General features: G+C 45.5%; 1 protein-coding gene across 1 annotated transcript in view; it reads left to right on the top strand.

Moving 5' to 3' along the window:
• Positions 1-19,881, top strand: part of MYO5A (myosin VA) — a 124,817-nt gene that overhangs the window by 49,552 nt on the left and 55,384 nt on the right. Inside the window, exons 14-24 of the mRNA XM_013006341.2 lie at positions 1,020-1,103; positions 3,596-3,757; positions 4,666-4,763; positions 7,644-7,730; positions 7,817-7,925; positions 9,511-9,722; positions 10,525-10,681; positions 13,536-13,775; positions 14,826-15,074; positions 17,097-17,190; positions 19,659-19,807. Coding sequence (XP_012861795.2) covers positions 1,020-1,103; positions 3,596-3,757; positions 4,666-4,763; positions 7,644-7,730; positions 7,817-7,925; positions 9,511-9,722; positions 10,525-10,681; positions 13,536-13,775; positions 14,826-15,074; positions 17,097-17,190; positions 19,659-19,807 — 1,641 coding nt within the window. The remainder of the gene's footprint in view (positions 1-1,019; positions 1,104-3,595; positions 3,758-4,665; positions 4,764-7,643; positions 7,731-7,816; positions 7,926-9,510; positions 9,723-10,524; positions 10,682-13,535; positions 13,776-14,825; positions 15,075-17,096; positions 17,191-19,658; positions 19,808-19,881) is intronic.

The following is a 19,881-nucleotide window of genomic DNA, read 5'->3' as shown; positions in this document are numbered from 1 at the left end:
GTCTCCCAGGGAGTGAGCAGAGAGAGAGAGAGAGAGGTGTCTCCCACCACCAAGGAGAAAATACCGAATTTCCCAGAATTCTCAGGAGAAGGTCATGCCCATGCAGAGGCCTCATTGGCTATAACCCAATTGACAGACTAGACTCCACCCCTTCACTCTTAATCCTCTCAAGTCCCAAATTGACACCACATTATGTAACTACCACAAAAGCTCACCTGACCACTAAGGTTTCCAAATTGAGCTGTGTTACTGTCAGTGGTTAGGTCTCAGGGTCCTTCCTACAAAGGCACGCATGCTCACTGCGCCACCAGCTCCAGAGTCTGCTCAGGAACTCAGGAGCCACAAGGCGGATTTATAGGACAGGCCTGGGTAAACTTCCCGAGACCTCCTTTAGAGTTTGAGAGTTCTTCAAGTCTGCTTTCTTCCTGACTGGAAACCTGAGTGGCCTGGACTGTGAGGGACAGTCTACAGAACTCCTCGCGTGGCAAATGGCTGAAGCTGCTATAATTTTGGAATCAGAAATAGAATAAGCCATTCTTGAGTGGTCCTACATTACCCTCATACTCCTGCTATCCATCATGAGTTCTTCATTGTCCTCCCTGCCAGAGAGCCAACTGTTCCTCCTGATCCTCACTCCTGCCTAATCTCCCCTCACCCTTGCTGCACAGTGACCTGGTACTGAAGGAGACACATTGGATCAGCCTCCAGGGCTCTCTCTTTGGGAGCATGGCAGGAGAGAGAGCATCAACTTCTTATGAGTCAGCTTAGCCAGGAACTGGGAGAATCTTCTGGACACAATTCGTCAGCACTCCCTCTGTTTCTAGAGAAGACAGCATTTGGGAACTTGCACTGTAAAGTTAATAACATTTCCTACTCTATTAGGAACTGTACTTGTTTCTCAGAGTAACACGGATGACACCACTTTGGGGAGTGCTCCGGGGGCCTATTTTTGTTGCTTATGATGATGATATCTAGTCGAAAGTCCTTTCAGTTAAAGAGATTTTCCCGTGTGTTTTCAGGTGGAATACCAGTGTGAAGGCTTTCTTGAAAAGAATAAAGACACCGTTTTTGAAGAACAAATTAAAGTTCTTAAATCAAGCAAGGTAAACCTGCATAACCTTGGGACATATTCAATAATAAGTTAATATCATAAAAAGGACTTTTCAGCAAGAATGCTATTTCTAGCAAAATTGGTTTTTTGTTTTTATTTAGCCAACACACAATGCTGTGTGTTAAGTCCAGTTCTCAATCCTTTACAAAGAAATGTTCACGCTGCTAATTCTGATAATGAGGTCACATTCTCATTACTCCCATTTTACAGCTGGAGCAACGTAGGCCCAGAGACTACATAGCTTTTAGAGCCAAATTAAAAATCAGGCATCTAGCTGAGAGCTTGTACTCTCAGGCAGCACACAACGCTGCCTCTCAGTTCTATGTCAAGAACAACAACTTAAAATTGAGAAACCTGGACTACTTCTTCCTCAGATGTTCTAGACTCTCCTGAGCCTTGGTGAGAGATTATGGTAGAAGATCGTTTTTCTGCTTTGCCATTTTGAAGGGGCGTTCAAGAGACATAGCCTCATGCACTCCATCATCCAGATGGAGATTAATATTTGCATCATCGCACGCTGTTTTGCATGTGGCCTAAGCACTTTGCTTTTATTTGCCCCCAAACCTTATTCATTTTGTTGTTCTTGAGACTCTCCACAGCAAAGCACATCAACCGAACAGGTTCTGCGTGTATCACCCCATGACGTTGGTGCCAGGCTTTCAGTAGTGTGACCATTTCCGTTTTTCCCAAGTTGTTCCCCAATTCGCGATGAAAAGGTTAAAAACACGAAGAAATGAAAACGAGAAGACAGTTGGGGCTTTATCATCTTCCTTCCCAGCTTCAGAAGCTGCCCAGGGAGGGAGCCAGAAGAGAAGGCTGAGGAGACATGGCCCTTTCCGAAGCCCTGGGAGCAGTTCTACACTGCCCTCCGGGGTCACTATGAGTCAGAACTGACTCAGCGGCAGGGACTTTGTTGGGTTTTTTGATGCAGACAGAGAAAGACGTACACACATATCTGTGCATGTACGTGTATGTGTACCTGACCTTTGAATGTGTTTTCTGGTAGATAGTATAGGTCGAAAGTTTAGGGATGAAAATAAGATCATGGCACAACTCTATTAACTCTTTCACTCTTAAAAAAAAAAAAAGGGAAGCTTGGCCACTGCTAATGGAGAGCTGGCAGTTCATTTGGCAATGGTGGGGTCATGTGGCAGAGAGGTACGTGGCTGACCTGTCGCTCTAAACTGGCTGAGGTGTCAGGGCAGTCTCTCGGGCATTTCTGCTTCCCCCTGAGGAGCACGGCTTTAACTTAATACGAGGCAGTGGCCACACGGTTCTTGCGTTCGGTTTGCTTCTCTTTTTCTCCTTGTAGCCAGCCATGCAGCAAGATGTTATTTATTATGTGAAATAGGAATATGTCCGTTTGTGTAGCAAGCAACTACTATTGGTAGGTTCTGCATCACACTCTGTTAGCCACATCATGAATTACTTCCTCAATCGTTCTTATGATCGATGCACACCTGAAAAGCAGATGAAGGGATCTGACTTTACTTTTTGGTAAAACAAAACACAATATAAAAACTCTGAAGCAAAAGTTTTTAATCTGGACCTATTCCGAGATTATTAGTTAAATGACAACTGCAAATGTAATTTTGCTCATTAGGAGGATTTTATGTTCTTTGTAAGGGCTGTGACACTATTGTACAAATATATGCTATGCTAATATTAATATGCTCTTGTGGATTAGTTTGAAGTCTCTTTCGTTCCATAACTTTCTTTCACTCACGTTTGCCAGGGTCATCGTTCCACACATTAGGTACTGGAGCTTTTGATAGTCCAGTAAAATCCAAAATAGAGTATTGGAATTATATAGTCAACTTTTAAATTCCTGGAAAACAAACATAAAAAACTGATAGGAAATGGCAGTCTTTTTTTTAGCCTTCTGTTTTGTACCTAGAATCTGAATAATTTTCTTAAAATTATCACTTAACTAATGCTTATTTTATATTCTTAGAAGATTATAGAACAAACTCAGGACACCTTTCCTGCGGAGACTTTCAGCCATATGTTTGAAATAGTGCTCAGTCTCGAACTAGTTCTCCCCCAGATGCGGAAACGGTTTATGGAGCTGAGATAATAATACAGGACTTCCAATTAGGGTGTCGCTAAAATAGTATGTAAAATAATAATAGTGATGATTAGCATATAACATTGTTGAAATTTAATATTTTAAAAATAATCATCGTTCAGAACCAGTCATCGGTTTGGAGAGGTCTTTTCTTGTGGGTTAGGGTTTGTTTTTTGTTTTCCTCCTTAAATTCGATTTTCCCCTTTACGTTTTTTTTTTTTTTGCTTTTTTTTTTGGGGTTTGCCTTGGCTTTCTTTTTTGTTTGTGTTCTTACCCCGGTTTCCATTATTTCTGGGCTGTGAATCTGAAAGGGGTTCTTGAAGGAAGGGGGCAATGCCGTCAGCATGGTTCTTCTGTGACGGCTTACACTGGCGGTTCGGTTTGAGCGTAATCTCCTTTCACTGTTCCCGACCCAGTTCAAGATGCTGCCGGAGCTGTTTCAAGATGACGAGAAGACCATCAGCCCGACTTCCGCCAGCTCTTCGGGGCGCACCCTCCTCACCCGCATGCCTGCAAAGGCCACCAAAGGCCGGCCGGGCCAAGCGGCCAAAGAGCACAAGAAAACCGTGGGGCTCCAGGTGAGCCCGTGCAGCTGCTGCAGCGCCCCTGCCCCTCTGGTGTCCTGAGGCCTCAAATCGCCAAGGTTGCTGGAGCAAGTCACCCTGCTTCCGGGCTGTGACTCTGCTTGAGTCTCTCCCCAAATCACTTCCTCTGTGTCTTCATCCCCCTAGTGCAGCTCATCTTCCCCGGGCTGCTGATGCCCACTTGGCTCTCTGACTCTTTGGTACAGAGCACCAGCCCTTTCTTTCCTTCCGGGCAGGCATGCTGCCCTCACCTTTATTGGGAGTCTCCTGGTCTAGGGGAGTGGGAGACAGGACACACAAGCTCAGTGCCTGTTCAGCAGCGGGCCCATGGACCACAGGCTGAGTACCAGTCTGCTTGCTTCCCCATGCATGTGCCCAGTGTGGACCCGAATCAGGATCTGACGCAGGCCCATACCCTCCACCCTGATGCCACTTCCCTCATTGTAACCCCACGACCGACTGCACGCTCCCATTCAGCGGCTCATTCACTGTGCTTTTTAAGTCATTGCTGCTTTTTCAGGATCTTACAGCCAAATTCTTGCTCCCTATGTCTAAGTGACCTTCAGAGTCTTAAAGTGAGGAGCTATTTTTAATCAAAATTCCGAGCTACAACAGTAAGCTCTGCAGACTTATATTTTTTTAAGTGGAATGGGAAAAATGGGTGTCAGGAGAATGAATGTATAGGTAGCCGATTAAGCATCTGGGGTTGTAAGATTAAGGCAGTTTTAGCCTAAAGCTCTTTCATTCCCATTCAGTCGCAGCTCTGCCATTGATGATGGGTCAGGTTTATAGGCATCAAGGTCATTTTATGTGTGTGCCGTCAGAGGAGAATATTAAATTGACCAGCTTCATCTCTGACTCTTGACAAGATCTTGATGCCCCTTGGTGCTTTTTCCACACAGTTCCGGAACTCCCTTCACTTGCTGATGGAGACCCTCAATGCCACCACCCCTCACTACGTGCGCTGCATCAAGCCGAATGACTTCAAGTTCCCATTCACGTAAGTACTTCTCAACCACCGGATTAAAAATAAAGGACGAGAGGCAAATTGTGTGTTTCATCCCGTGACCCCTTTGCGAGGGGATGTCCAGTTGTTTACACATGGGCATTGGATCTCCATTCCATGCCCTCACCCCATTCACCTTCGGTATGGTTTTATTCTGGGTCTTAGATGCCTGATACCTGATCCCATGGACACCTTGTGATCACGCAGGCTGGTATGCTTCTTTCATGTGGGCTTTGCCGCTTTTGAGCTAGGTGACTGCTTGTTTATCTTCAACCCTTTAAGTCCCCAGATGCTATATCTTGTGATAGCCGGGCACCATCAGCTTTCTTCACCACGTTTGCTTTTGCACACATTTGTCTTCAGCGATCGTGTTGGGAAGGTGAGCATCACGGAATGTCGGATTGTTATAACAGTGTTCTTGTGTTAAGGGAGTACTTGAGTCGAGTCCCAATGTCCATCTGCAACTTTAATTCTTAACATATAGATATGAGTACATAGTTCTATTCCCCTCTCATTATATATATATGTGTGTGTGTATATATATATATATATATATATATATATATATATATATATATATATATAATTTATATATGTACATGCCTGCATTTAGGCCTCTGTAAATGTCCTTTGCCTTAGATAGATAGTTGTTTGTTGTTATTGTTAGGTGCCATCGGGTCAGTTCTCACTCATAGTGACCCTGTGCACAACAGAATGAAACGCTGCGTGGTCCTGTACCATCCTCACAGTTGTTCTTAGATTTGCGCCCACCGTGACAGCCACTGTGTCAATCCGTCTTGCCAAGGGAGTTCCTCTTTTTCATTGCTCCCCTACTGTACCAAGCCTGGTGTCCTTCTCCAGGCCCTGACCGCTCCTAACAAGATTGTACCATCTGCATATTGCAGGCTGTTAATAAGCCTTCCTCCTATCCTGCCGCCACATTCTTCTTCATATAATCCAGCTTCTCTGATGACTGCCTTGGCACACACAAATTGAATACATACTGTGAGAGGCTACAACCCTGCCACAGACCTGTCTTGATTTTAAACCATGCAGTATGCCAGGGCTCCTCATACTTTTTAAACAGGGGGCCAGTTTACTGTCCCTCAGACCTGTTGGAGGACCGGACTATAATTAAAAAAACAAACAAACTATGAACAAATTCCTATGCACACTGCACATATCTTATGTTGAAGTGAAAAACCAAATGGGGCAAAAACACCCGGCGGGCCAGATAAATGTCCTCGGCGGGGCGCATGTGGCCCACGGGCTGTTGTTTGAGGACGCCCACAGTATGCCCTGGATCTGTTCACACAAGTGCCTCTTGATCCACATCCAGGTTCTTTATGAGAACAATCAAGTGTTCAGGAGCTCCCATTCTCCTCGAGGCTGTCAGTCACTCGTTATGATCCGCACAGTTGAATACCTTTGCAGTCAATGGAACTCAAGTGAACATCTTTCTGTCCTTCTCTGCTTTGGGCCCGGTCAGGGGATAATTTTAATATAAAGCTTAACGATAATTTCAGGGCAATAGTTTCAGATGTCCATTCACCCTCTCTGGCTCCAAAAAATCTGTCCTTCATGAGAATTTGAAACTTATCCTGAATTTCCCCCCTTTAATCAGGATCCCTCTATGGCAGCTTTGCTTAAATTGTTCAGTAAAGGTGGTCAGGTACCATCCAATTCTCCTGGTGTCATGGCGAAAGGAGCAGTTGTTCATGGAGAAATAAGTCACACATTTTATCTTCTCATATTTCTTACTTTCGTTATGCTCCAAGTGAATTAATTGATTCATTGTTGTGTCTCAGGGGTTTGGAGGCGGGTTTTTATTTGTTTGTCCGGTTGGTTGGTTGGTTGGACATAAGCACTCTCAGCAGTTTCTTCTTTTTTGTCACTGTTGTAAATATATCTATTACCAACTTTAATCAGTTCAGCTTTTTGTAGATATCGAGCTTGCTGACAAGAGTTGCAACAACTTGGCCTTGAATCAGTGTGATTTTCCCATCACCATTAACTGAAACTCAGTACTCCACAAACAAGATCTGCTCTTTCTTCCTCCCATCTGCCTCAGATAACCACAAATGAACTTTGGTCTCTGTAGAGCTGCCTGCTCTTGTTCATCCACATTGGATCCCGTATCAAAGATTTCATTCCTCTTGCCGGCCAAGTAGTACTGTATGTATGCACGGCATTTTGTTGATCCGTTTATCCGATGACGGGCCTGTAGGGGTTTCCACTTTTTAACTATTGTGAATAGTATGGCAATGGACATTGGTATGCAAATAGCTGTTTGATTCCCTTTCATGTGCATTTGCCCTTCTTCCTAGAGAAATCTGAGGGCTGGCCCATCTTTATCCTACCCTAGATTAAATGGGGCGGAGAAGTCTGAGACCACTTAGAGAGGGCCGTCCACCTAACACTTATTGGCTAACGAAATGCAGAGGAGTCTCGATGGCAGTTAAGTTTGGCTTTTTGAACCACACCTGTGTGCAAAAGTACATCATCTTTTATCTCTATCATTGATCCCATGCCACTCCCCTCAGTAGTGTGTGGAAGAACTCTTAAATCTGCCAATTAAATCAACTAAAAACCCTTTTACATTAAAAAAAAAAATGCAGAGGAATCTCATTGAAAAAAATATGCTCACAAGTATATCTCATGAGTAAAAAGATCTTTCTTTTCACTGCTAATTGTCAGCGCCCCACTCCCCCACGGACATGATCACTTCGATTACTGTTAACTTTGGAAGGCTTCCCCCCGCCCCCCAAGTGTTCTGTTTGTCTCCTTCCACAAGAATTTACTTTCTGGACAGGGGAGCGTGATTTGCGGCGACAGCCAGGCCTCTGGGTGTTCATGGTCCTTGTTCTTGCGTAGGTTTGACGAGAAGAGGGCAGTGCAGCAGCTGCGGGCGTGTGGCGTGCTGGAAACCATTCGAATCAGCGCGGCCGGTTTCCCCTCTCGGTAAGCCTGGCAGTTTCAGTCAAGGAGTCCTAGTGGAAGCGTTCCTCCAGTTCTTCAAATCAGCTGATGTGAGCTTCTCTTGGTAGGTGGACTTACCAAGAATTTTTCAGCCGCTACCGTGTCCTAATGAAGCAAAAAGATGTGCTGAGTGACCGAAAGCAGACCTGTAAGAATGTATTAGAGAAGCTGATACTGGTAAGAAGCCTTTTCACCTACTTCCAGCCGAGCCGGGCGCTCTCAAGGTGCAGTGGTGAAGCACTCTCGGCTGTTCGTTGAGATGCCACCCGCCTGTCTCCAGGAGGATGAGTCGGGCTGCTCCCATGAAGATGTAGAAGCTTGCAAACCCTCAGGGCAGTTCTACTGCGTCCTCTGGGTCACGATGGATTCAAATAGTCTTGACGGCAACGGGTTGATCTAGGGCCTTATGGTTCTGATTTTTGCAAACCCTGGGCCTTCCATATAAAATACCAGTAATGTCGATTGATATCTGGGAAATGGGAGTGGAGGGGGTGAGGATACCATGTCTCAGGGTAATTTTGCCCCCCTTTAGAAAGAACTGAGACTTTGTTAGCAATGCGCTGTGAAAGGAGGTGCGTTTTGAGTGGCCCGCGTTGGTCCACTGTGGTTTCAGACAGCAGTGTGGAGCAGGAAATGGGGACACCCCTGTGCCTAGGTTCCTCAATCAGACCACTCTGCCTGGAACCATCCTTTGTAGGGGACGCTGCAAACGAGGCTACAAGACAGGAGTCCCAGGTTTGTGAGGAGTGGCGTAGGGAAGGATGAGGTGGGACAGGCATGCGGACAGGAGTAGGAGAAGGGAGACAGAATCACTTTCTATCTCCTTTTACATCTTCAACTAGGATTCCTATGTAAATGTCACTGATTTACATTGAAGTTTTGTTGTTGTTTTTTTTATACATGTGGCAAAATCTGTCCAATTTTCTGGTTTCATGTTGGAAATAGGAGGTAATCTGCTTATGGTGTAAAGTGATTTCTTTTCAGCTATTGTTTGGAATTTCAGATCCTAGTGGTTATTGCAAGAACATTTCACTCTTCTTTGTATTTGCAAATGGTTAATGGCCTGCACACTTCTTGATACGGTGAACCACAGTGTCGTGGACTAGAAATCACGTGTGCGTCTGCGCTTACTGCTCCACTCTGCACAGGATCAAACGGCAGTGAGCGATTGCATACATTTTTGGTAAAATACATATTGGAATGTATAGCATGATTTAGGGCACATCGTAGGGGTTTTGTATCTCTTCTCAAATACCGCTGATAAGCCCCACAGAGAACTACTGAAAACGTCAGTCCTCCTCTCGAGGCCCAGGGCAGTTTTGCTGTCGTGCCGTGATTGCTTTGGTTCCCCTTCAGCCTGCTGTTTTTGTCCTTCAGCTTTCTCGTGGAATAGACAGCCCGGGTCAGGCCGAGGCAGTGTCAGCACGGCCACTTGCTTGAGATGCTGAAAATGCAAACCAGTCTATCATAACTGCCTATGCACCACCACCAAGCTTTTTGGCCACATGTAATAATTCCAGGTAGAATGATTCCGGAAAATAACTCTTCGACTTCAATTTCCCTTCAAAGCCCTCTGTTTGCTCAACTTGAATAAGATCGGAAAATCTGGCGCCATTAGTTGATTGCAATGTAGCCCGAGTTTTAGCTCTTCTAGATTCAGCCCGTCCCTGATTCTGCTTTTAGCCCTGTCTCCCCCTCTTTTACGTATTTGTTATGTGAACATGATTTCTACTGCTACATATACAATTTCCTCCAACCATAGGACAAAGACAAGTACCAGTTTGGTAAGACCAAGATCTTTTTCCGCGCTGGCCAAGTAGCCTATCTAGAAAAACTGAGGGCGGACAAGCTGAGGGCTGCCTGCATCCGCATCCAGAAGACCATTCGGGGATGGCTGCTGCGGAAGAAGTACCTGCGCATGCGGAAGGCAGCCATTGCCGTGCAGAGATACGTGCGAGGCTACCAGGCGCGATGGTAAGTGCCCCGGGCTTGCCTACTCAGATTTGCAGCTCTCAGGATTAGGTTGCCTGTGTATATTTATTGTCCCGCCTGGTACCATGTGAAGTGGTCACCCTGCCGGAGAAGGCGACACCTCACCCTTTCTTAATTGCAGGGGCTAGCAAATTGACTCACAAAGCAGTTGTATAGAATACAGTTTCACCAGTCTTAGGAATTCTGAGTCAGCCTACAAAATAAAAAGAGAGCGAGAAAGGTAAATCACCACCCGCTCCTGTTCTCAGCATTCTTTTATTTGTTAATATTTGGAGAAATTGTGCTTAAGTAAAGTAGGAGTTTTGGGGAACAAATAAATTGAGAGAGTCAAGAAAAGACTTAGACTGAGTGGGTTCACCCGTTAGGAAGCTTTTAATCCAGGCATATTGTCAGAAATGAATCAATGCTGCGTTTATACTTTGAGACAAATGTGCGTGAATGATAGAGGTGAGAAAGCTGGTGATACCATGGTAAGTGTGCCATTGTATACATCTGGAGTATTCTATAGAGGGGACGGAGCCTGGGGTGATGGAAGGAAGGAATGCACCTTGGTGAGCCTTCACACTCTGTGTCATAACATGTGGGTAATACGGGACCCCCCCCTGGTCAGGGCTGGGGACGCTCTAAGGAGATCATGAAGGTCAGAACACTGTGGGAAGCCATAATATGCTGTGCGTGTAACACGTGAACATGAACTTTGATTTAACATGTACTACCCTGCACGCCTCTCCGAAACGTGTCCCCGGGTTTTCCTGAGGACTAACTATCTGTTTGCCGTCACCAGCTATGCTGCGTTTCTGCGCAGAACCAAGGCAGCCACCATCATTCAGAAGTACTGGCGCATGTATGTGGTCCACAGGAGATACAAGATTACACGTGCGGCCACGATCGTTCTTCAGTCTTATTTGCGAGGCTACTTGGCCAGAAATAGGTATCGCAAGGTGAGGCGCTGTTTTCCAACTTTATTGATTCTCTCCATCAACATGAATCACATGTCTTTGCAAAGAACCACAAGGATTACTCTGGAAATAGGAGTCACATGAATTGAGCCAACATTTAATATGCAATTAATTAATATTACAATTACAATATTGTAGTATTACAATTAATATTCAATTAATTATGAAGTATTTCATAACAAAGTACATGTTTATTAAGGAAATAATGGAAAAATAAGATTTGTCTCGTTTTCCTTGGTTTGGGTAGTTCAGGAAAAACAGCAACAACTTTATATATTACTATCCTGTGATCACTGTAACAACCACACATTTGGTGTTTTAAAACAACAGAAATTCATTCTTTCACCATTATAAACTCCAGAAATTCAGTACCATTGCGCTGAAGTTAAGGTTTGAGCACAGCCAAATTCCCTCCGGAGGCACTAGGAGACTTTGCATTCTTGCCTCCTGACGGCTGCCCACAGGCTTTGGCTTGTGCATCATCACCCACCCTCTGCTTCTGTCTTCACAGCACCTTCTCATCTTCTGTCTCTTTAAAGAACACTTAGTAGAGTAGTTAGGCCTATCCAGATGTTTTCAAGTAATTTTCTCATCTCAAGACCTTTAATTGAATCAGATCTGCAAAGACCCTGCAGATCTGTAAACAGACATTAACATGTTCCAGAGGTTAGGCCTTGATACCTTTGGGGCCTTTACTCAACCTATTATAGTGAGCTTTGAATATAACAGATGGATGATAGATGATTGTCCCAAGAAAGAACCTTGGGCGGATTTACTGTGGTAAAAACGAAATAAATTACATTAAATACAGGCAGGTCCCAGGGACACACTAGATCTGTTCCTAAGTGAGTCTTTAATTTGTAGGTAAATTGGAACGGGGGTATACAGTTTTCAATAAGCTTCACTTTAGTACACGGAATGGTTCAGAGCCTTTTCAGTGGTTTAGAAGTTTCATGTCCAGCAACTCAAGGTGATTGTGATGCAGAATTTTTTGCAAGTAGAGGTTGGTTCCCTGTTTTTGCAGTGAGGGCAAGTTTATATCCTATTGAAGGGCAAGTGTGGGTTGTCGATAAGATGGACATCCCAGACATTCATCACCCAAGCACTTGCCATAGTTAAAATGTTGACTTAGGCATGTAGAAAAACAGTCACTCTATTTAGCAGTAATCCACACGTTCTGCAGATAGCGGGTCACCATAGTTGCTCTTTGTTATCGACTGGAGCACAGGGCCTGGGCCCAGTGGATGAACTTACTGTTGACCCCCTTTGGTTGAGGATAGACTCTTAACCACCCGCACATATGCCTTCTGGGCCCGAGTTCTCTGGGGATCACGGTTTGAAGGAACATCACTGGGCTGACTTGGAGATGGGTCTCTAGTCACATGGCAATACATGAGCATGCCCTTGACCGTCTTTTATTACCTACTTTTAATTAAAAAAAAAAGTTAAGCTTACCAACCACAAAACAAAACCAGTGAGCCTTAAGTGAGTGTATTCTATAGCTGTGCTTCGAAAAAACATTGGAGGCTAGTTACGGCAGCGCTTTCTTTGTCCGTGCCTGCTCTATCATCTGGCTCTTTCAGTGGAAGCGTGAGCTTTCAGGGGATGGAAGAGCCCGAAGCTTGGTCATCCCTTCCCCTTCTGTTTCTCCCCGTCCTCCCTCAGCAGCCTCTGAAGGTGGTTGGAAGCGGTTGGTTTGGTAATGGCAGCCGTGACTCAGCACGATGGGGGTGCCCGGCAGGAGGCCAGCAGCCAGCATCCCTTTAGTATTCCTGTGTGTCGGAGCCAAGGTGGTCTTCATGGGACTGGAGGGGTTTAGAGGAAGAGCAGGCGCTCCTTGATTGCTCTTGCCTCGCTGATGGAAATGAGATTCAGAAGGAGAGCGCTAATGACACCCTGTTTCCATGGGATTGAACTATAGCGGTGGACCAGTGTCTGAAGTCATGTGGGGACATGGGGAACGGAACTGGAGCAGGAAATGTCGTTAATAGCTGTGTCACTGTGTGCAGCTTGAGCTTTAAAGTCTGAAAGCCTTCGGTGTGCCCTTCCTGCGTCTGGATAAGAAGGGCCTCCCCCGAGTGTGTGCTGCTCCCAGTGCCCATCTGTCGGCGGCTTGATGCCCAGTGACCGCACATCCTGAGAGCTGAAGGGAGGCAAGCCCCAAAGGCAGGCTGGCGCAGGCTGAAGATGCTGCTGTGCATGGCTCCTAAGCACCCATGCTTGTTTCCTATTCGATCATTTAAAATTGAACCACACGTTTCCTAAATACCACTTCAGGACGATGCTTCCCCCCCATTGCTCTTCCCCCAGGTGCAGACCTGAAAATAGGAACTGGTCTACATGTAATTCGCATACGACACAAGTCAATCATTCAGTCACATCAAGAAAAGTTGCACAATCACCATGATCGGTTTTAGAACAGTTTCTCACTCATTCTTGGACTCATCGCTGTTAGCTCCCCATTTCCCCTCAGCCTCCCCTGCCATAGTCCTAATATGTTATTGTCTTTCTTTTTAGACTTTCCTCCTTGTAGTAATCAATCTGGTATCTTCCATGTAGAGAACTGCCAACTCAATATTTTGCTTTCAGCTATGCATAACTAGAAAGGTAACATATTTTCAGGTAGTTTTCCCAAAGTTGCCTTTCAAAATAGACCTTTTCAGATCTCTTAAAAAATAATGCTGACCTCCCTCTGTGTCTGTAGGGTGTGTAATAGCACACAATAGATTGTTGATGCTCAGGCATCACAGAGATGCTCAGCTTGACACGAGTGGATAGAGGTGGACCTGGAATCCAGTCCAGGGCCGGGGATGACTTGCCCTGTCCTTCTCTGCAGATCCTCCGGGCGCACAAAGTGACCATCATTCAGAAGTGGGTCCGTGGCTGGCTGGCCCGGACACACTACAAGAGGAGCCTGCATGCCATCATCTACCTGCAGTGCTGCTTCCGGCGGATGATGGCCAAGCGCGAGCTCAAGAAGCTCAAGATTGAGGCCCGCTCTGTGGAGCGCTACAAGAAGCTGCACGTCGGCATGGAGAACAAGATCATGCAGCTGCAGCGCAAAGTGGACGAGCAGGTGCGAGCATCTTGGGTGGGCAGGCGCCAGAGGTAGCACACACCCCGGAAGAAGTCCAGGGGGCTTGTTGAACTGTCTCCCACCGACTTTATCCGTCAGCCTATGAGTTAATCCCCAAATTAACATGGCTGAAATTCCTTGTGTTTCTGTGTTTTTCTCTGAAAGACACGAGTGGTCAGAGAGAATTCAACCATAGGACCCATGCGCCCTTGTACCTAAGTGCCTTTTCATTTGTATTTTATTCCTCACGTAAACTGAAAGAATTGGAGAGTGACAGGTATAAGATCATAGTTAAAACATTTGTAGCCAGCATTTCTTGCACCCTTCCTATGGGTGAAGCTCTGTTCTAGGAGGCAGAGCCTGGTAAGGAATATAAAGATACAGAAGCCACCACTTCCACCCTTTCTGAAAGAGAGTGCGATCCATGGTGAAGGATGATAGACACACAAATAATCTCAGGAAGTGACCAGCGTCTGTGGGCAGGGAGAGGTGGAAGGAGGGGCCCCAGAGACGGGCTCAATTGAAACACGATGAGAGCCCGGCTGCAGGTGAGCCTCCGCACCATGGACTGTCCACTGCGATATTTGCTCTGACTAGCACTTGACCTGGCATGGGCTGCAGGCTGACGTTCCTACCTCCGAGGAGCCCGCACTCTGCTTGCAGAGATTACTGGAAGAGTTACTAAGTCCTATTTTGGCACACGTACCACCTGGCTAGGATATGGCTGTTGATGACAACGTGACCTATTTTCTGTAGCAAGCCTAGATTTCCTGTTTCTGGATTAAGAGCCGCAAAATTAAGGATTTTGTATGGAAATATGTCTGTGAGAAAATGAGACCTCTGTTGCCCACTGCGTCAAACAAAATTAATTGTTTCTGCTCTCTTCTGGTGTTACGAAGAGGATATTGGTTGTATTATTGTAAATGTTGTGATTGGGTATTTTGATCCAATATCCTACCGATGCGGAACCCACAGATAAGCATGGCTTTCTCTTAACTATATCGGCTGATATGTATATGTACTTACTGTTTCATTTGTGTGCATTTAAAGAACAAAGACTACAAGTCCCTCATGGAGAAGCTGACCAGTCTCGAAGGAACGTATAACACTGAGACTGAGAAACTCCGGAATGACCTGGAACGCCTGCAGCTAAGTGAGGAAGAAGCTAAGGTCGCCACCAAACGGGTCCTCAGCCTGCAGGAAGAAATTGCCAAGCTCCGGAAAGACTTGGAACAAACTCGGTCAGAGAAAAAATCTATTGAGGAGAGTGCAGATAGATACAAACAGGAAACCGGCAAGGTGGGAGCTAATGTTCATCTTCCCGGGTACTTTTGTGTAGACAAAGGCAACGTGTCTTGTCTTGACTTAGCCTCTGTGGCGCAGTGTGGGTTTTAGTCTAAAGTGATAACACAATTTCAAGTGGTTTACTGTTCTTTATCAGGAATTCCCAAGCATTTTCTCGCATGTGATCAATGAGTAGCTACGAGTGTCTTAGGAGAAACGTTGGATTCTAATAAGAGGGCAATCAAAGCCGTATTCTAGGAAGGAAATTAACCAAAGACTTACTATCCCTTTTTCTGTAAATGTGTTTGACTAGATGTAATGTAGATTTCGTTTTCTTCAGTAGCATTAGAACGGTTAAAAAGCCATTCAAACAGTGAGCAGTCAATTCCAGTTAGTAAGATCTCTGTAGATACTTGCGCTGAAGCTTGGTTATTCCCAAGCAGAGGAAGCCAAATGTCTGTCCTGTCAGACTGACAGCAGCCAAAGAGCTACTGTGCAGATGGAACAGCAGTCAAACAAAAACACCAGTCAGTTCATCAGGGCTTCCACACTCCACATTTCCATGGGATGGTATAAAAATTGTACTCAGAGCTCAAGCATGAGTGAGAGGTACTGTTTAAACAATTGTCAAAGTACTTCAACATAAGACTTACTTTAAAAAAAAAGCAATTTTCAAAGTTCCCTAGTATTACCATCTGTAAGCGAAAACAAGATTGACTCTGTCGGCTCTCACTGCTGGCAAACTCCCCAGGATGCTCTATCTAAACTGGCATTTGGATATTAATAGCCGCAGCTACAGGGGGAGCGTCAGCAGGATTGAAGGTACAGTTCCGGCAGGATAGTGTCCCTAATAAAGGAGATCCTTTTGTGGCCTTCAGAGTCCTAATCAAAGCATCCCTCCTCTCTTGCTAGTCGATGCCCTGGGGTCTGCACGAGGAAAAACCAGCACTGTTATGTGTCGTCCCTTTGGCATAGCAAGCTTTTTCTATCAGCACACAGTGTTCTGGGGGTTCAAAGTGATCATCAGGAGGGGCTAAGAGCTCTCCTTGTCTGGGACATCTCCTCAGTCCATGGAAGCAAAGCATTTAAGCTCCGTGGGAAGATGCCCCTTCCTCTTCGTAGCCATGACCTTGCTGTTCTGGTGTGATAAACAACGTACAGGAACAGAGCCAGGTGTCTCATTTGGTTCCCTCCTGTTTTTCACACATGTACCCGTAGACCCTGCTCTCGGTTCCTCTGAATGGCACAGAGGCAGATTCCTCAATAAGCGAGGTTAACACGGGCTGACTTGTGCTTGCTTAACTATCTGTAGTGAATAATTTCACACGGGTTGCACACATCAGATTAGTAAGTAGGCACAAGTAACCCTATGCTTAGCTTGCTTATTGGTGACTCTGTCCCTGTCGGGGATTATACATTTAAAAAGAGGCTTTGATTCTGTAGGAAGGTGCTGTGCAATGGGGAGAGAGATGAAGGCCAGCTACCCCTAAAAGCAGAATCTTTGATGTGGTGGGGGAATATGAAAACATGAGATTACCTTTGGGTACTCCAGCACTAGGATGGAGTGTAGTGACAGACAGGAGAAGATTGAGAGTGTGTCATTGTGACAGCCACCTTTATGGCTGGGAAAATGACATGCCCAGTCAGCTTGATCTGGAAGACCAGCCTCGGGCTGTGGTGCTTTGCCAGGTCTGATAGGACCTGCTGGAGAGTTCTACAAAGACCCCTGCCCAAGCTCTGGAAGTGTGGCCCATGCACATTTATTTGGAAAAAAGCATCGCTGGTGAGTGGTTGCACACCCCAACAGGCAGCAGGTTCTCCCCAGAGACCACTGCAAGACGGGCCTTTCGAGAGTGGACCATAGTAATAGGGTGGGAAGAGGCTGGGCCTGACAAAGGGGCACAGACAGTCTGGACTGACCAGGCAAACAGCTGAAGCAGAGACCCTGAGAGCAAGGAATCTTAGAGGCCACGTCGTCTTCGCCCTTAGCAATCGGACTTTATTCTGACCACCTCAATGGGCCGTTTCATCTTACAGCTGGTATCAAATCTGACGGAAGAAAACACTTTGCTGAAACAGGAAAAAGAGACCCTCAACCGCCGTATCGTGGAGCAGGCTAAGGAGATGACAGGTGAGCTTCGCACGGGCCACCGCGACTGCGGGCCAGCCCACCGTGCACTACATTTTCATAAGCTGCAGTCATATCTCATAAGACGCAGCAGTTCAGCTCTGGAGTTCAGCTCTGCTTCACAGCTGAGGCTGTAACGACCTGGCTGTCATCAGTAAGTATACAAAGTTCCAAAAGGCAAGAGCTCCCAGTGATTTGGCTGAATTTATTGATGAACTTGTAAAGCTGCCCTCTCTATAATTCTAAATTAATGCTAAGCAATAGCATGTCTAATTAAAAAGTGATTTGTTTTGAATATGATTTAGCAGTCATAACATCTAAGGCTCCTGTTGATTCAGGAATAATTCTTGAACTAGCATGTATGCATTTACTGCGAAGCCAGTGGGTCCTGTTTTTCCAACAGCAACCACTCCTTGCCACTAAATTTTAGAAAACAAAAAAAATCCATACATAATATTTTCAACAGAAACCTCCCCAAGCAAATCAAACCCACTGCCATTGGGTAGATGCTTCCTCATAATAACCCTATAGGAAAGAGTAGAGCCTGCTTTCTAGGGATCCCAAGGCTGTAAATCTATATGGGAGTGGCCTGCCACGTCTTTCTCTCCCAGGCCAGCTGGTGGCTTTGAACTGCTGACCTTTCAGTTAGCAGTTTGGAGTTTAACTCCAGTCTCACCAAAGCTTCTTGAGAGAACTTATTAGTCAGATGTGGGGAGTTCAGTTGCTCTTAGCAGGACAGATAAGAATGGAGATGGTTTACAAGGAATCTACCTACATACAAATACAGACTAAGAAGATAGCGTTCTGAACGGCAGTGATTACTGGTAGGGAACAGGTAGGTTGGAGTGAGGCTATATTCTATGAAAAGAATCGATAGAATGCTGTCATTTTAGATGGGATATAAATGCCAGAGTCATTCCAGACTCATAGCTTCCTTGTGTACAACGGAACAAAACACTGTCTGTCCAGTCTTGTCCCAGCCTCACAATTGAGGTTGTTTGAGCCCATTGTTGTATCTGCTGTGAGCCCATCTTCCTGCTCCTCTACTTGACCAAGCATGATGACCTCTCCAGGCCTAACCCCTCCTGATAGATAGCATGTTCACAACACTTAAGGCGAAGCCTTGGCATCCACGTTTCTAATGGGCAATCTGATAGATTTGTTTATTTCTCTGGTAGTTCGTGTACTTTCAGTGTTTCTCGCCCACACCATGGTGCAAGGGCTTTAATTCTTTTTTGCATTTCCTTATTCATTGTTCAGCTTTCACATGCGTATGAGGAGGTTGACAATACCATTGAATAAAAGCATATAGCCAAGATCTGAGTCTTATTTTGCGTAGGGGGCAGCTCTACCCTGCTCTGTAGGGTTGTTATGAGTGAGAATCACCTCTATGGTAGTGAGGGGTTTTTTGTTTTTGTTATTTCATCTGCAGTTGGGCTAGGCTTAATCTCCAATCCATGTGCCATACAAATGCAAGCCACTCACGTGGAGTGGGTGGGTGATGGAAAGGTCAGAATTCTTTTAGTACCAAAAATGCAAACCACTCAGATGACCTGCTCTAAGGATTTTATCTAATTAGAAATGGAGGTGGCTAACAAAGCAGCAAGAAAAGTTTAGAGTGCCAGATAATAGTAAGATAGAGCCATGGGACTGAGGACAAGCAGAGACAGACAGACAGTGGAGTGTTAACAGAGAAACTGCCGTTCCAGCAGACTTGAGAGGACAACGTTGACTTTGACAACACAATGTCTTGAATAGCCTGATGCAGAAAATTAATGGAATAGAAAAGTAGGTCTTATTTAATAGACAATGACTGCTCAATGTCTATCAAGGATATGCTGAAATCAGTGTATGAGCTGTCCATGGGTACTGCAGTGGCCCCATAGCGTGGTGATGATGCAGCATGCGTAACCCTTGAAACAGACAGATGTGAATGCTGTCCCGTTCTAGCTGCGTGACATCTTTAAGTTTCTCTAGCACTCCCTTGGCTTGCTATCAAGAAGCAAAAAGGCTCCTATCTCTCTTGTTCCCTAGAAGTATTAGTCTTAGAGAGAATCTTATAGTCCAAATGGCCCCGAACACTCTGAAACAGCTTAGACCCCAGAAAACAAGTAAAAATGAGGATCAATTTTGGAATGGGACTGAGAATACCGCCCAAGGATGTACACAGAAGAATGCAATCGATTATAGTCGTTATGAGTAATTGGCGACTTTTTCGTCGTGATTTTTCCCTTCTTCTACAGTCACTAAGAGACTCATGACAGATCACCGTGATACTAGAAATAACCCCCCCAGGCAGGGAACCTGGAAATCAATGTGCATGTTTCCGCGCTTGCCTTCTGGGGGGCCGTCTTGAGGAGCCCCGGCCCACAGCGGGTCGCGATGAGTCAGAATCCGCTCAGTGGCGTTGAGTTTGGTTGGGGTTTTGTGGCGTCATCTTTAGCAGGTGCAATCTCTCTTCCTTCTTTCAGAGACAATGGAGAAGAAGTTAATAGAAGAAACGAAACAACTGGAACTCGATCTGAATGATGAGAGGCTGAGGTATCAGAACCTTCTAAATGAGTTCAGTCGCCTAGAAGAGCGATACGATGACCTCAAGGAGGAGATGACCCTGATGTTGGTGAGTCAAGCACGATGGCTTGCTTTCTTTCTTTATGTGAGATAAAACCCACAACCTTCCTCTAGTTCTTAAAC

Source organism: Echinops telfairi, unplaced genomic scaffold (genome assembly GCF_000313985.2).
Source record: "Echinops telfairi isolate 266 unplaced genomic scaffold, ASM31398v2 ScPeMD7_8;HRSCAF=38, whole genome shotgun sequence".
NCBI classification, from domain to species: Eukaryota; Metazoa; Chordata; class Mammalia; order Afrosoricida; family Tenrecidae; genus Echinops; species Echinops telfairi.
This window is presented reverse-complemented; position numbering and strand designations above follow the sequence as displayed.